The sequence below is a fragment of the Hippopotamus amphibius genome, chromosome 12 (genome assembly GCF_030028045.1).
Source record: "Hippopotamus amphibius kiboko isolate mHipAmp2 chromosome 12, mHipAmp2.hap2, whole genome shotgun sequence".
Lineage (NCBI taxonomy): Eukaryota > Metazoa > Chordata > Mammalia > Artiodactyla > Hippopotamidae > Hippopotamus > Hippopotamus amphibius.
Window position 1 is genome coordinate 87,393,699 of NC_080197.1, and position 16,033 is coordinate 87,409,731.

At 56.3% G+C, this 16,033-nt stretch overlaps 1 protein-coding gene across 6 annotated transcripts in view; it reads left to right on the forward strand.

Annotated features, from left to right (window-relative positions):
• FMNL3 (formin like 3) overlaps positions 1-15,823 on the forward strand; it is a 56,854-nt gene extending 41,031 nt beyond the window's left edge. For 2 of the 6 annotated variants that reach the window (XM_057701725.1, XM_057701728.1), the window contains 23 exons: positions 12-95; positions 2,883-3,035; positions 4,194-4,302; positions 4,492-4,568; positions 4,917-5,010; positions 6,081-6,155; positions 6,742-6,852; positions 7,151-7,300; positions 7,718-7,819; positions 8,800-9,079; positions 9,531-9,599; positions 9,689-9,813; positions 10,013-10,215; positions 11,005-11,239; positions 11,383-11,451; positions 11,579-11,659; positions 11,764-11,893; positions 12,536-12,696; positions 13,000-13,101; positions 13,458-13,550; positions 13,845-13,968; positions 14,101-14,215; positions 14,903-15,823. In XM_057701725.1, coding sequence (XP_057557708.1) covers positions 12-95; positions 2,883-3,035; positions 4,194-4,302; positions 4,492-4,568; positions 4,917-5,010; positions 6,081-6,155; positions 6,742-6,852; positions 7,151-7,300; positions 7,718-7,819; positions 8,800-9,079; positions 9,531-9,599; positions 9,689-9,813; positions 10,013-10,215; positions 11,005-11,239; positions 11,383-11,451; positions 11,579-11,659; positions 11,764-11,893; positions 12,536-12,696; positions 13,000-13,101; positions 13,458-13,550; positions 13,845-13,968; positions 14,101-14,192 — 2,719 coding nt within the window. In that variant the 3' untranslated portion in view covers positions 14,193-14,215; positions 14,903-15,823. The remainder of the gene's footprint in view (positions 1-11; positions 96-2,882; positions 3,036-4,193; positions 4,303-4,491; positions 4,569-4,916; positions 5,011-6,080; positions 6,156-6,741; positions 6,853-7,150; positions 7,301-7,717; positions 7,820-8,799; positions 9,080-9,530; positions 9,600-9,688; positions 9,814-10,012; positions 10,216-11,004; positions 11,240-11,382; positions 11,452-11,578; positions 11,660-11,763; positions 11,894-12,535; positions 12,697-12,999; positions 13,102-13,457; positions 13,551-13,844; positions 13,969-14,100; positions 14,216-14,902) is intronic. The other 4 variants (XM_057701727.1, XM_057701726.1, XM_057701729.1 and 1 more) reach the window with 4 other exon arrangements.
• Positions 15,824-16,033: the final 210 nt, after the last annotated feature.

Consider the following 16,033-nt stretch of genomic DNA (forward strand, 5'->3'; position numbering starts at 1 on the left):
TTTATCTGCAGATGGGTGCGGGAGTTTCTGAATGATGAAAACAAAGGCCTGGACGTGCTGGTGGATTACCTGTCATTTGCCCAATGTTCCGTTATGTGAGTACCACCTGGGACTAGGGTTGGGGACCAGTGAGGATGGACACGGTCCCATTCTGCTTTGACAAGGAAGGGTGAGCTTGCAGTAGTGAAGATGGGAATGGGAACCCCAGGCAGGAGGGAGGAGCCCAGGCAGCAGCATGGGGGTGGATAGGCAGCCCAGGGGCCGTCTGGAATCTGTGAAGAATGCCAAGTGGCTGGAGTAGAAGCTGCGTTTTGGGGAGCAGGAGAGATATGGAAAGGGAGTTCCAGAATCCGAACCCAAAGGATCCAGACTCCATGCTGGGAACCAATCCAAGGAAATGTCCTAGCTTCTGGGAGAGATGCCCTGTGGGATTCGTTTGCTTTGGGAGAGCTAAGTCTTCAAGAAGCAACTTTGGGTCTCCAGTCGTGAGAGGGTTACTCCAGGTCACCCCAGGAGCAGTGAGTATGACCTTTGACGCAGACTGAAAGTGAAGCATTCGGGAGCCTTTTTCAAGCAGGTGGGGGCTTGGAGGCAGTTGGAAGTGAATTAGCGCAGAGGAGAAGGCAGTGTGGGGTAGTGGAAGGAACAAGAGCCTTCGAGTTAAGACAAAGCCCAAAGCCAGGTGTGGGTCTCTTCTGTGCTTTACTATCTGCGGTCCTTTACACCTCAGGCAAGTTTGCCGAGGGCCTCTTGGATGAGAGGGGAGCCGTGTTCCAGGGTTGCTGTAAGGATTAGAGGATAATGTGTGTAAAGCACTTGGTAGTGTTTGGAACATAATCTATACTGTGGTAGCTGCTTTTTGTTTGTTAATTGTTATTACTTAAGGTGCTGTTTCCTACCATAATTACCTAAATGTATGGAAAGAGGGATGATATTGATCATTCATGGCATGACTGACACATTCAGACTCACACCCAACACTTAAGTCAGCCCTCGGGTGACTGTGCTCATCCTGGTTTCCCCGTGACTTTCCGCAGTGTTAGCCCTGAAAGCCCCGAGTTCTGGGGAACTCCTCAGTCCTGGGACTTGGCCCCAGCCTCAGCTTCCACTTTTCTTGCTACTGTCCTTGCCCCTGGGCCGTCCTCCTTCTTCAGCAGGTTTTCACCCTCATCTCCTTAGGGGTTGGAACTAATGCCTCTCCTAAGTTTGGCCTCTGTCGTTTTTTCGAGGTCATAACCTGTTAAAACCAAGAGGGGCCCACTCCCCATTCCCGTCCCTGCAGAAGCCAAGCCTCATGATCCTCCTATCCCTTAAAAAAAAAAAAAATCCTCACTCTTTTTATAGAAAGAAATGAAAAATATTTGCTGAAGCGATTTTTTTTAAAATTCAGAGCTTTTATAGTAAAAGATGTAGATCATTTTTCCAAATAAGCGTATCTTGTTTGAAAAGCAAACAAATTCCAGCTGCTTGAAGCCAGAATACACTGGAACCTCAGTATTGTAGGGTCCACGGCAGTACCTTTGACTGTGTTTTTAAAAGAAAGACTCGGGGTGGGTGGGGGAAGTAAGAGTGTGTGTTTTGGGAAAGGTTGAGAGGAAGAGAGCAAAGCCAAATAGAGTTTGAGTGAAGGCACTTATTTGTAAACTGCATGTCCCAGTGCTGGGGAATACCGATACTGATGGGGGGAAGCCACTGTCCAGGAGATTCCTCGGATGTCTGCTCCAGGGCCCCATTAAGCATCTGATCGTTAAGATCCTGAAATCTGCTCCTGCTTCCTTGGGAACATTCCGGCATCTGCAGTTACTGCTTCCTATTTCAGAAAGCCTTGGCCTCTGTGCCTTTGACCCTGGGGCTGTATGTGTCTGAGCAGAAGGCTCCTTGGGGGAAGAGCCTGTAGGAAATGCTCGCTCAGTCCTGGGTGACCTACTGGGGGGAAGAGGACAGGAAAGAGGAGTGGGGCTTGTTCCTCAGAGCATGTAGATCCCGATGTGGGTATATGTAAGGGAGAAGGCCCTGTGGGTTTGGGGTCTCGAGCTGTCCTCCTTGCCCTGGCCACACTCCCAAGCTGCTGATGGTGGGAGCCATCTGGTCCTAGAAGCAGGAAGTGACAGAGAAACCATCCCAACTTCCTGTGGGGACTAAGGACCCCAGTTCACACCCGTGACCTGTGATTTCTTCCCCGAGGGAAGCTGAAGCCCAAGGAGCCTCTAAACCAGCAAAACCTAGAAGCCTCAAGTAGAACCATGGAAAACCCGGTCATTCAAACCCAGTGCTAGGATGAGACCGTGGTGCTTTTCCTAAACATAGAGGCCTGTCCCACTCTGGGTTTGCTGGGACCCCTGTTCCTGTCCACTCAGACCTGCCCTCATGAACCTAGTCCAGAACCACCTGGGCCCCCTTAGGGCATTAAGAGGCCTCTTTGGCTGCTGCCATTTGCCACCTAGTGATACCCCCAGTTGGCCTGTTCCCCACCACTGCTCTGCAGGGCAGATTCTCCAAGGGGAGCGACAGCTTCTCTGAGATGGCCAGTCTATGTCTGGGAGTGCAGAAAGACTGCCAGCTCCCCGCGTCCCTAGGGCCCGTGGGGAGGTGACTCCTGGAGTCGCTTGGCCAGTGGGGAGCAGGGACTGGCCTCTGCCAGCATCTGCATCTCCTCCGATCCCCCTCCTGGTCTCTGCCTGTGCCTACTCGCCTTTCTCAGCCCTCCTGTGCTGGTGGCTCTCCTGACCAGAGTTGGGTCTCTGCTGCCCAATTCTGCTTTCTCTTCTGGCTGTCCTTGCTTCGTGTTGCCCTAGAGGCCTAAAAGGCGGGGGTGGGCTCGCCAGGGGGCTTGGCACTGAATGTCTCCTGTGTGCGCGCTTGTGTGCCCTTTCCTGCTCCAGGTTTGACTTTGAGGCTCTGGAGAGTGGTGACGATGGTGCATTTGACAAGCTCCGGTCCTGGAGCAGGTCCATCGAGGACCTGCAGCCACCCAGCGCCCTGTCAGCCCCCTTCACCAACAGCCTCGCTCGCTCTGCGCGCCAGTCTGTGCTCCGGTATGTGCTCTCGCTCTGCCCGCCTGCCTCCCACCCTCGCCCCCGTCCAGGTCTTGGGTAACAGCGGTGAGTGTTCATGCTCCTCCCTCCACTCTTGCTTCCAGGCTCAGCTCTCTTGCCCTCTGCCTGCCAGTCTGTCTCTGGTCTGTCCTCTCTGTCTCCTTGACTCTGCCCAGCGATCTGTCCTGGGTAAGTACATCACCCTTGGCTGTGCCCACCCCATCTGGGGTTCCAGCCCTCCCCTCTCCTCTCCCCCTCTCTCGGGGCACCTCCACTCCTCACTCTCTCTGCCGTTCCTCCAGGCCTCTGGGCAGGGCTTGTCCTCACCCAGCTCCTTGGTCTTCACCGGCTGGTCCAGCACCTGCCCTCACGTCTGTTTCCCTCTGCTCTGCACTCAGATCCATCAGCTGCCCAGAGACCAGCTCTCACCCAACCTGCTGATGCTCACCTTCCCTTCACTTTTTCCTTTAGGCCTTTTTTTTTCCTCCAAGGCTGCAGCGTGTTCATTTGTCTGCAGTATCTGAAGAGCCATCCTGCCTGGAGGCAGGCAGGTGGACCGGAGGATGTCTTAGAGCCCCTTCTACAGAGGGAGGCTTTCCTTTGGGTCCTGTCTCTCAGCCACGCTTTTCTCCTAGTCTTCCTCGGGTTCTGCCCATTCCAGTCATGCATGAGCAGTTACCATTTGTGTTTCCTCTTTCTTCCATGAAACGTCACTGGGGGCAAAGTCAGATGTCATCCCTGGCCCTCCTTTAGCCTTTGGTGTCTGCTCTGTTTTCTCTAGAGCATGGAAGTGGGATGGGAGCCAAGATGCCCCTGCCCCAGGGAATGTGTGGAAGATACAGTGGCTGGAAGGAAGGTCTCCTGGACCCACCTTGAGGTCTAGGAAGGCCTACACATCTCCTGTTGTATTTTGGAGGACCTCTGGGCTTAGGATGGTGTGGGCACCGGATATAATGCTGGGATCCTGGATAGTTACTGACAAAGACCTGTTCCAGGGAGGTGAAGACAGTGGATTGCCCTGCCCCCTGCACCCTCTCTCTCTGGGCTGTTGGTGCAAGGTCCTCCCGTCCCCCTTTTCTTCTGCTGCTGAGGAGCAGCCTGCTATGTGGGTGATGGCAAGTGCTCCCAGACCCTTTACCAGCAGCACCTCTCCCCCAGGTATAGCACTCTCCCTGGGCGCAGGGCCCTAAAGAACTCCCGCCTGGTGAGCCAGAAGGATGACGTCCACGTCTGCATCCTTTGTCTCAGAGCCATCATGAACTATCAGGTAAGGCGACAGCACTCGCCACGGGTGCTCTGTCTCTTCTGCCTCACCTGCCAAACCAGGAGAGCTAGGAAGGCACCAGCTTGTAAAAGACAGGTTTGCTGGTGGGCCTGCAGTCAAGGAGCTCTGGCTGGGGTCTGCCTTCCCCACCATCATGGTCTCCCCTCCTTCTGTGCTTTCCCCTTGCTGCAGTATGGATTCAACCTGGTCATGTCCCACCCTCACGCTGTCAACGAGATTGCGCTCAGTCTCAACAACAAGAATCCAAGGTGAGTTTCTTCCCTCTCCTCCCCTCTCTGCCCAGGGCTCTGGAGATCTGGGCTCCACTTGTTCCTGTCAAGAAGTCCTGCTTGGCCTCGGGTCCTGTGGCCTAGGTCAGCGCCTTGCTTTGGCCCCCTCACCTCTCCTGGAGGAGGAGTGTTCTGCTTCCCTCTGGTCTACACAGCCTAGGGAGGGAGGAAGCCTGCCTTCCCCTGCCTTGTTTCCCAAACCCACCCTCTCCCTCACCACTGAGGCTGTCTCTCCTCTCTTGAAAGGACTCACCCAGGTGTGGAAGTGAGCTGTGTGGTGGCCAGGGTTGGAGACTAGGGTGTTAATCTTCCTTTTCCACCCCTTAGGACCAAAGCCCTTGTCTTAGAGCTCCTGGCAGCCGTATGTTTGGTACGGGGAGGTCACGAAATCATTCTTGCTGCCTTTGACAATTTCAAAGAGGTCAGTCTCCTACATTCATGTGTGTGTGTGCATGTGTGTATGTGTGTGTGTGTGTGTGTGTGTGTGTGGCCGGCAGGAGGTGGGAGCCAGGTAGGTAAGCACTCTCTTTCCTGTGATCTCACACATCCCAGGGATTTTAACAGCCCAGTTTTTAGCTAAGTAGTCTGCTCCCTGCTTTTTTAAAGCTAAACCAAAACTTGAATCTTACTAGATCTTGTGTCAGGAAAGCACCTGATTGGCCAGTGAAGGATGCCCTCACTTGAGGGCTGTAGTCCAGTAGTCCTAACCTGCTGTGCAGTAGAATACCTGAAGAGCCTGTTAGATGGCCCTGGGAGGCCTGGCTTTAACAGTCTCCCCAGGTGGTTCTGAGGCTGTGAACTCACGGATAGAAACTGAGGCAATTATATTTGTAGTGGGAAGAGAAGGCAAGCAGGGATCCTCCTGGGTTGTTGGCTGTTGTTGGTGAGGGGAGAGGGCGCTCCTGCTTGGAATTCCCCAGCCTCTGGGCCTGGCTCTGAAACCCCCATCTGCTTGAACATAGGATTCCTCGACATACAGCTGCAGCTACAAGTCCCACCTCTTCCTCCTCTTTGGACCTCGTCCCTAGCATCCATTGTTCAAGCCAGGAAATGGCTTTTCTTCCTTGAAGCCAGAGGTTCAGAGGAGTCTCTGGACTGCTCGCAGCACAGAGGCTTTCCTGCACCCAGGCCTCTCTCCTGCATCCCCACCAGGACTTCAGCCTCCTGTCTCAGCCATGGCCTCCAACCTTCCTCCACCCTCCCTCCTTCCTTCAATAACTTGGCAACACCAGACCCCTGTGTTTCTTCTTGCCCTGCCCCCAGAGGCACCCAGAGCCCAGACTATGGGCTCACACTTCACTGAGCTCCCTCAGGGACCCAGAACAGATGCCAGGTCCCAGGCTTTCTTCTGTAATGTCCCAAGTGGCCTGTTACATAGAAAGAATTGTGGTTGCACTTGGTCCCTTTGCCAGATGTTCCCGGGAACCAGGGCTCAGGGGCTTGGGTTTTGCATGGAACAGATCCTATCACTGAGAAAGTTTGCTTGTTCAGGTATGCAAAGAGCTGCACCGCTTTGAGAAGCTGATGGAGTATTTCCGGAACGAGGACAGCAACATCGACTTCATGGTAAGGAGCTGGGCCTGGGTCACGTGCATGCCCAGTAGGGCCACCTACTCCTTGAGACCAGGGGCCCAGCCGACAGCATACTTTGATGTTCTGTGTAGCACCTAGAGTGGTCCTCTACCCAGTACCTGCTCCTTGTCCACTCACTCACCCCAGAGAGCTTTTAGAAACTCCGCAACAATGTCATTTTTCTGCCTTGGGTCTATCCCCTTTCCCCCTTTTGGTGGCCTTACTGTCCCTGATCTGGATCCTTTCTGAGCTGCCGTCCTTTTCCCCAACTTTTCCTTTAGCTTTACTTCCCTTCAGTCTAGGGTATTCAGCTAGTAGGGTTGTCTCAAGAAATACCTGCTGACGTGCAAAAGAAATCAGCCGAATCTTCATTTATACCTATTTCTCATGTAATTTACTTGTCTTTGTAAAATGAATATGAAGTTTGACATTTTTAAGTTAAAACTGTCCTGTTGCTCCCTGAAAGACGTTCCTTTTTTACTCACTCCTTTTGATTATCCACCTGATAATGCTGGATCTAATAGCCATCTCCCCTCCCTGTCTTGGTTCTCTCTGCCCCTCTGGGCTGCTCCTTCCCCAGGTGGCCTGCATGCAGTTTATCAACATCGTGGTGCACTCGGTGGAGGATATGAACTTCCGGGTCCACCTGCAGTACGAGTTTACAAAGCTGGGACTGGAGGAGTTCCTGCAGGTGAGCTGGGCTGGAGTCCCCCAGGGTGAGGCACTTCGGGGCAGAGGACCAGCTTAGCTGTATCACAAAGGGTTTTTCTTTTACAAGAGCCTAGTCATGGACATTCCTGGCACGCTGCCTGTCTTCTGTGGCCTGAGACTCTGGCCTTCATGCAGAGGGCTCTTCAGTTAGTCAGCTCCGCAGGGCGAGAATCTGACGTGGCTCCAGTAGGAGCTCCCTGGGTCCCAGGCTCTAGGGAGGGGTCATGGAGGGTGATGAGGAGGCTCCCCCAGCTCCTGCTGTTTCTGCTTTTCCCCAGAAGTCAAGGCACACAGAGAGCGAGAAGCTGCAGGTGCAGATCCAGGCGTACCTGGACAATGTGTTTGATGTGGGAGGTTTGTTGGAGGATGCCGAGACCAAGAATGTGGCCCTGGAGAAAGTGGAAGAGCTGGAGGAGCATGTGTCCCATGTAGGTGGTCCTCCTTTGCTGCCAAAACCACTGTTGAGGGTGGGGAGAGAGTGGGGACATCTGAGTCCCGGGAATCCTACTTACCTCCCGACTGAGCCTCAGGGAGGCCTCAGAATCCACCGGGGCTCTCTCACGCGTGCTCTGGCTGAGGCACTGGATTGTGGAACACACATTGACCGCAGGACTGGATGTGAGGTGGCCTCAGGCTTGAGAGCGGCAGATATGGCCACTTGCCTTGTACTGTTTCACGTGGTCTCAGACCCTGTGCCCACAGGAGTAACACAGGGAAGCCACTGGGCCAAGCTGCCTTTGGAGCCCTGAGCGGAGGGGTCGGGCCCAGGGCCTGACCAGGGTTCAGACTGTGCTGAGTGCCCAGGCTTTAGGGCCAGCCCCAAACCTGCCCTTCTCATCCTGCAGCTCACAGAGAAGCTTCTGGACCTAGAGAACGAGAATATGATGCGTGTGGCAGAGCTAGAGAAGCAGCTGCTGCAGCGGGAGAAGGAACTCGAGAGCATCAAGGTACCAAGTTACCTGGGGAAGGGAGCCCCTGACTGGTACTGGGCACTGGGGCCTGGGAGCCTTGCTTTTCATTCCTGAGTTATGTCAAATCCTCGAGAATCCAGGCCTTAATTCACCCTTGAGGCACTCAAATGAAGGTGGGCTGATGATTTCATCCCATGCTTTAGTTGGAGAGGGAAGCTGGAGCCAGAGTGGGGCAGACATACACACAGGAGGGTGGGAGCAGGTGGGGCACCTGTGGAGTCCCTGCCCCCTCCTGCCATCCCATCCCCTTGCTTCTCCCTCACCTGCACCTCCATGTGCTTCCCCAGTCCAGTGTAATGAACAGGCTCAGAATAGCCCAGGTGCTTGGCCTGTTTTATTAGGATATCCACCAGGTATCCCAAATCGGAGACCAGGGCCTCCTCATATTTCAGTGTCTTCTCTGCCCCTCACCTAACTTCTTATTAGTTATAAAATCATGCCCAACCCACCTCTTCTTCCACAGGAATACAGTTATGCCGGCTCTGCTGAGCTCAGCATATATCTGCCAAGCCCCTGCTAAGAGTCTGAAGCGCTGTATTGGGAATGTGAAGGATACAGAGGTGGCTAAGGCAGGGTATTGTCTGTAGGGGGCTTCCAGTTGAGGGACTGTACCAACCAAATGAAATGAGAGCAGCACCGAGGCACAGAGGGCTGAGAGCAGGCTGCTGGTGGGTCAAGGAGAGTTTCACAAGGGCAACCTTCTACCTGGGCCTTGAGGGACCAGTGAGACTGGGCTGGAGCAGTGAGAAAGGACACTTCAGGGTGCCAGCCAGGCAGGCCGGCTCTTCCGCTTGCCTCTTTTGTTCTGCTTCATTCCAGTTTCCCCTGGTCCGCACCCGGGTTTCTGCTGCTTTCTGCCTCTGAGCACCCTCCCTTCCTTGGGTAGAAAGTCACTCCCAGGAGCATCGCCTGCTGCGCTTTCAGGTGCTCTTTTAATGGTGCTATCTGCCCAATAGGAGACTTATGAGAACACGAGCCACCAGGTACACACCCTGCGGCGGCTCATTAAAGAGAAGGAGGAGGCCTTCCAGCGCCGATGCCACTTGGAACCCAGCGTCCGGGGCCTGGAGTCAGTGGGCAATGAGGCCCTGGCCCGGGTAGGCCCTGAGGAGCTGAATGAGGGCATGCCACCCTCCGACCTGGACCTCTTGGCTCCAGCCCCGCCCCCCGAGGAGGCCTTACCTCTGCCTCCACCACCAGCTCCTCCCTTGCCCCCACCACCTCCCCCGTTACCAGGTAAGCAGGACCCTTACCTGGTAAAAGGTAAGAAGTGCAGCCTTATTGTGGGGCCAGACCAAAAACCCTGTCAGCAGTGTCTTCTACAGGGAGAAACTGGGGATGTGGCTGGAAGAATGTAAAGTCAGGTGGGAGGGGCTGGGGGAGGGTTAGAATCCGAGGGAGGCACAGATTACTAGGGAAGGGATGTCTAAGAGCAGAGGTAGATCTGTTTTAAGGAGCATAAAGATGCTATTCTTGATTCCTTTGAAGACATCCAAGGAGAGGGCTTTGACCAAAGCAGGAGAGAGTGGGTCGGGGACCAGCAAGACCTGCCCCAGTCAGGACACTTAGGAGCCTCTTGGGCAGAGAGCTCATGCAGCCTCATTCCCTGAGAGTCTTTAAGGACAGGTAGGGCGGGCAGGGGGAGTCTCTTGGCCCCTGGGTCACTGTGCCATTTCTTCTTCCCCAGACAAGTGTCCCCCAGCCCCACCTCTCCCTGGCGCTGCTCCCTCTGTGGTACTGACAGTAGGCCTGTCAGGTGAGTGTCCTGAGGGCTCTGGGTAGGGCTAGTGGGACTGAAGGAGTGTGTCCTTGGCTCTTGCCTCACTGATCCTCCTTCCAAATTAGCCATTCGCATTAAGAAACCTATCAAGACCAAGTTCCGGCTGCCAGTCTTCAACTGGACAGCACTGAAGCCCAACCAGATCAGTGGCACTGTCTTCAGTGAACTTGATGATGAGAAGATCTTGGAGGTAGCAGGGCCTGGGGTCCTGAGGGGTGAGGTTGGGGGCTGAGGACCAGGTTGCCTTTTAAGCTAGATCTCTTGGCCTTGGAAGAGCCCTCAGACTCAGCCCTCCATGTACCAGAGCTGAGCCGATGCTGGTGTGCTGCCAGGGGGTCCTCTTGTAAGATGAGGCCACAGCATTTTCCCTTCTCATCAACTCTTGCCAGGACCTGGACCTGGACAAGTTCGAAGAACTGTTCAAGACAAAAGCCCAGGGCCCTGCCCTTGACCTCATCTGCTCCAAGAACAAGACAGCACAAAAGGCTGCCAGCAAGGTGACCCTGTTGGAAGCCAATCGTGCCAAGAACCTGGCCATCACCCTACGCAAGGCTGGCCGCTCAGCTGAGGAGATCTGCAGGGCCATCCACACGTGAGGCTCCCACTGACCTTGCCCTGGTCTTGCAGCGAGTTGGTAACCCACCTAGGAGGTCCACCTAGGATCCCAGCCTTCCCTGAATTCCAGGGCATTGACAGAACTCCCTCAGTCATCGATGTCTTGACCAAAACTTACTGCATCTGTGCTGTGTGCCAGGCACTGTGTGAGGTGCTGAGGTGTCATCCCAGACCTTCACTCATGGAGCTCCCAGTCTAGTGGCAACAGTCCAGTAACACTGGGCAGTAACCACCAAGGTAGTGGAGGAACAGGCAGCTTTGGGAGAACAGGGAGGGCCAGGTAGCTGAGCTTGGTGATCAGGGAAGGCTTCCTAGAGGAGGTGATGTCTCATTTGTGACCCGAAGGATGCATATGAAGTCCAGGTCAGGGTCTGGAGGGAGAGGCATGGTGCCCTAGGTACTGAAAATTGAGTGTGGCTTTAGTGTAAGGAGGGGAGTAGGAGAGACAGAGTAGAGAGATGAGCAGAAGTCTTGCAGGCTGGGCCTCCTACGCCACATCTGGGTATTAAGACTTCTCCCTAGTTGCAGAGGGAAGACATTGAAGAGTTCTTAAACAGGGCATGGAATGGAATGTGACCCCAGGATTGCTTCTGGTGCTGAATGTCACCAGGCCTGGAGTTACTGGAGGTGAGGCGGTGAGTCCTCTGCCTCTGGCTGTGCGCTGCTCAAGACCCCGCCCTCCATCCTTAGAGGAGTCAGAACATGAAGGGATGACGGGTCATGTGGGCAAAGGCGAGACCTGAGATGCTTCCTCCCTCCTTCGCAGGTTTGACCTCCAGACCCTGCCCGTGGACTTCGTGGAGTGCCTGATGCGCTTCCTGCCCACGGAGGCCGAGGTGAAGCTGCTGCGGCAGTACGAGCGGGAGCGGCAGCCCCTGGAGGAGCTGGCGGCCGAGGACCGCTTCATGCTGCTCTTCAGCAAGGTGGAGCGGCTGACCCAGCGCATGGCCGGCATGGCCTTCCTGGGCAACTTCCAGGACAACCTGCAGATGCTCACGCCGGTATGGCCTCCACCCGTGCTGTGGTTGTCTGCGGCCACCCCTCCACCCTTTACCTGCGGGCCCCCTCCCCTGCCCTGCCAGCCCCTCCCTGACCTTGCCCCATCCCGGCGTGGGGTTACTCAGCTCTTCATCTTGCCTTCCAGCAACTCAATGCCATCATTGCAGCCTCCGCCTCTGTCAAGTCCTCACAGAAGCTGAAGCAGATGTTGGAGGTGGGGAGAGGTTGTGGATGGGGGTGCTGGTGGACCCCAGGTCCACCTGGGGCCCTGCAGCTATACCGAGAGGAGGAAGGAGACCTCAGGGCTTGCCCTGAGTTCCTCCCGTGCATCTTTTGGACAGATCATACTTGCGCTGGGGAACTACATGAACAGCAGCAAGCGGGGGGCCGTGTATGGCTTCAAGCTCCAGAGCCTGGATCTGGTAAGATGGTGGGGGCAGCAAGGGGTCAGGAAGCGTGAGGGGGCAGCGGCTGCGGAGCCCAGGTGTTCAGCCCTCTTACAGTGCCCACTGCGCACCTCTGCCAGCTGCTGGACACCAAGTCCACTGACAGGAAGATGACCCTGCTGCATTTCATCGCCCTGACGGTAAAGGAGAAATACCCAGACCTGGCTAACTTCTGGCACGAGCTGCACTTTGTGGAGAAAGCGGCAGCAGGTGAGAGGAGCCTGGCGCAGTGAGCCTGCCCTTGTGTCCAGCTCAGGACAATCCCCGGAAGCTATGAGGAGGGGCAGCACTTGGGTGCCTTTCTTTCTGGCTTTTGTTTTCTCTTTTTCCGACCACTTCAAAGCTTTCCGCTGGGATCGTGGGCAGGGGCCACCCCAGGGGGCGCCTTCCTACAGGCACCAGGACTCCCAGCCCTTCCCACGCGGGTGCTGGTGGAGAAAGGTAGCGGTGGCTCTTTCCTCCCAACTCCCCCAGGCTGGCCCCAGAGCCTGTGTGGCTCTATGATGGATGTGAAGTGCTTAGAAACCCGTAAAGCGCCCCCCTCCCCGACCCCCCAGACATCAGTGGTTGTTCTTCTTGCTGTGCATGTGAACTGGGGCAGCCCCGAGGCAGCTGTTTTGGAGCCCCGCAGTCTCCAGCTTGCCTTTCTTTGCTGCCTTGGGGATCGTGGGCCCACAGCGTCCATTCCTGGCTCCTGTGAGAGCTTGGCTAGCTTGGTGCACCCCTCTCTGTCCACGTGGGCAGCTGTGGAAGTGGGGCGTGAGAAACTGAGTGAGCCCGTGCTGAGGGGGAGGGCCAGAGCTCGCTGTGGTCCTGGGCTGCAGTCCTCAGCCTGGGCTCTGGTGACAACAGTGTCCCTGGAGAACGTGCTGCTGGACGTGAAGGAGCTGGGCCGGGGCATGGAGCTGATCCGGCGGGAGTGCAGCATACACGACCACAGCGTCCTGCGCAGCTTCCTCAGCGCCAACGAAGGCAAACTGGACAAGCTCCAGCGCGACGCCAAGACAGCCGAGGTGAGCACAGGGTGGAGGCGGGTGGAGAAGCCGGGGCCAAGGCGCCGTGCCTCTCTCGTGGGCTCAGTCTGGTTCTTGGGTCAAAGAACTTTCATCAAGCTGATTGCAGGGGGAAAGGGGGTGTTGGGGGTGGCAGGTCTTTGGGAGCCCCTGGTTTTTTTCCCTCCCACGGGGTTGTGGGGGCTGCTGCTTCTTCTCCTCCTTGGGTCCTGGCTGCTGCTTTCTGTGGGTCTCCTGTCCCTGGTGGAAGGTGGGCTTCTTCTTCCCCGCTGGGCTGACCCCTTCTGCCCACCCCTTCCCCAGGAGGCCTACAATGCGGTTGTGCGCTACTTCGGTGAGAGTCCCAAGACCACACCTCCTTCTGTATTCTTCCCAGTATTTGTCCGATTCATTCGTTCTTACAAGGTGAGCAGAAGAGAGGCTTTTAAAGAGGAGTTTGGCTGAGAGAAAACTGGTAGTGGGAGAGAGGGCTGGGCTTCCAGTCTTGGCCTTTTCCGTCTCCTGCTCTGAGTCCTGGGAGGGAGCGATGGAAGCTGGCCACAGGCCTCTTAGCTGTGAACTGGTGGGCAGGGTGGGGGCCCAGGCCCTTCCTGTCATTGTTTGGGGCAGGAAGTGCCCCTCCAGAGGGTGGCCACCTGGGGCTTCTGGTCCCACTGACACCCACTCTCCACCCTTAGTGTCAGCCCCTCCCCTCACAGCCTGTGTGAGGCTCACCCCACCCCCACCCCACCCCCCCCGCCCCCATTTTTAATGGTTCTTAGGAAGCAGAACAAGAGAACGAAGCCCGCAAAAAGCAGGAGGAGGTAATGCGGGAGAAGCAGCTGGCTCAGGAAGCTAAGAAATTGGATGCCAAGGTGGGTGGGACCAAGAGCTGGGGCCTGGAGAACAGGGCAAAGGATTAGGAGGGGGTGGAGCAGAGCGCTGGTGAGGGGATGGAGAACTGGAGCCCACAGACCACCCAGAGGGCCTGCCGCTGGAGTCCAAAGGGATGGGGAGAGGGGCTGTGGGAGGGGATTCCTAGGCCATGGTGGGGGCTGGGCTGGCGAGCACACCCAAGGGCACCCTCAGACTGCATCTCGGGGCGGGAACCGGCCGCGTGCGTGACAGGTTGGTGGTGACTCCCTTCCCCTTCAAATGCTCGGCCCTAGACCCCATCCCAGCGGAACAAGTGGCAACAGCAGGAGCTAATTGCAGAGTTGAGGCGGCGCCAGGCCAAGGAGCACCGGCCTGTTTACGAGGGGAAGGATGGTACCATTGAGGACATCATTACAGGTGGGGCCCTCTTCCCTCCCCTGGTACCTGGCCCCTGGGCCCAGCTCCCCAGCCCCAACCTTAGCCCTTTGGGCCCTCCTCCCACTCCACCCCGAAGGGGCCTGACCGCTGCGTCTCTCTCCTGGGCCACAGTGCTGAAGAGTGTCCCCTTCACGGCCCGTACTGCCAAGCGGGGCTCGCGCTTCTTCTGTGACGCAGCCCACCATGATGAGTCAAACTGTTAACCCCAGGCTGGGGCCCTTGACAGGTACTGGGCTCCACGGCTGCCCTCTCTGCATGCCCGCCTCCCAGGACTCCTGCTGGGGCCTACAGGCACCTCCTCTCCTGCATGACTTGGAACATCCTCTGGCAGCCTCGTAGTGATGGGGTCACATACGTCTTCCCTTGCATGCCTCATGCTCTGAGAAGCACGGCTTGTCCCCTGCATGTGCCCTCAGGGAAGTGGTATCTCTCCCATTAATGCTGTCTGGCTTCTACTAAGACCCAAGGGGTAGGGAGTTGCCAAAACAGGCAGGACCAGGCGCCGCCTCCGATTGCTGAGGCTGAGGCTCTGGTGCTGGGCCCCGGGATCATTTGTCCTTGCCTCCTCCTAAGAGCTCTGGCAGTGGCTTCTGCCCAGGGGCATCAGATGACACTTGACCTCTGTTTCCTGATATCCAGTCTGCCCGGGATCTCTTCCCAGCTTCCAGCTCTTGCTGAGTCCACCTTGTTTCTATCACTCCCCAGTGGCCTCTAGTACCCCCACCTGTTCCTCTGAACACGCAGAGCCCGCCCTGGAAATCTCCCTGACCGTCCCTTCCAGCCTCTCTTTAATCTTTTCCCTCATCGACCTCATAGCTGGCTCTTCACCGGCCCTGCCTACGGGGCTGGGCCTACAGAAGGTGGGCCTGGCCCAGCCTCCCTGCCTGCTCACAGGCCTCTGTCTTCCCCACAGGCCTCCACCACCAGCCCCTTGTCGTTCGCCACCAAGCCAGGAGTGCCGCACCGCCTGCTGGCCCCCCTCGGGCTCCGGGCCCCCACTGAGACCCTCTTGGAGGCAGAAGCACTTCAACCCTCAGAGTCCTGCAAGTCCAACCAGTGGACCTGAAGCCCTGGAATTTGGCCAGGGGCCCAGCGGAGGGCCATGCTCTCAACCCAGTGTCCACCCCAGCTCTCAAAGCTGCATCTTGCCTGCCGCCACTGTGAGCACTAGGTCTTTCAGGGCTTGGCACTTCCCTGGTGCCTTCAGTACTGCACTTTGCTCCCAAGGTCTTCAACTTCATTTCCTCAAGGGTCAGCAGGGTTGGAGAAAACCATTTCCAGCTTTAGGCTATGCATAGGCACCTAGGCCCACCATCCCTAGAGCCAGAGGAACGAGAGGAGAAAGCAATTATCCCTCCTTTCTTCCACTTTTTGCAACCTGATGGTCAGCTGTGATCTAGAAGTGTCCAAGTTTAGGGAGCCCCAGGACCTGGCAATCTCAGATAATCTTTTACCAGAAGCAAGGCTCTCCTAAGCCTGTGTCCTAGTGATAAGGGGAAAGGAGAGATGCCATGCCCCTGGCACTTGGCCCTTTGCATTCTAGGCTGACTCTCCTTGTTGAGGTGGGCAGAGGGATAATATTCTCTGCCCCAGCGTCAAGATAGCCAGAGAAAGGGTGTGCCAATAGCACCCTCATCTCCTTTCCTCAGCTAGGTTTTGTTGGCAGGGAGCAAGGTCATGCTGGTCTTAGCTATTTTCTCAGTCCCCTGCCAGTTTCTTCTCAGCCCCTGGAAGGGAATACAGGGGCCCACGCCTTTTTGTATATGTACCACTTCCTTCTCTCTTGTACATAAACCCCAGACTTTCCTTCTCTCAACAAAGGCTTGAAATACCAGGCCTGACTCTGTCTCCTCTTTCTGAGTGGCGGGGGGGCTAAGCTGACCATTCAGGCTGATCCAAGCCACGGGGATAGAAAGGAGGCAGAGCAGAGCTGCCATGCTTGGGGGAGGTGAGTGCAGAAGCCTGGGGAAGAACCTGGCTAGATGGGATCCAACCACACAAAGGGAGACAGGCTTGCTGTGAGGCACCAGTGCCCCCTGCTGGC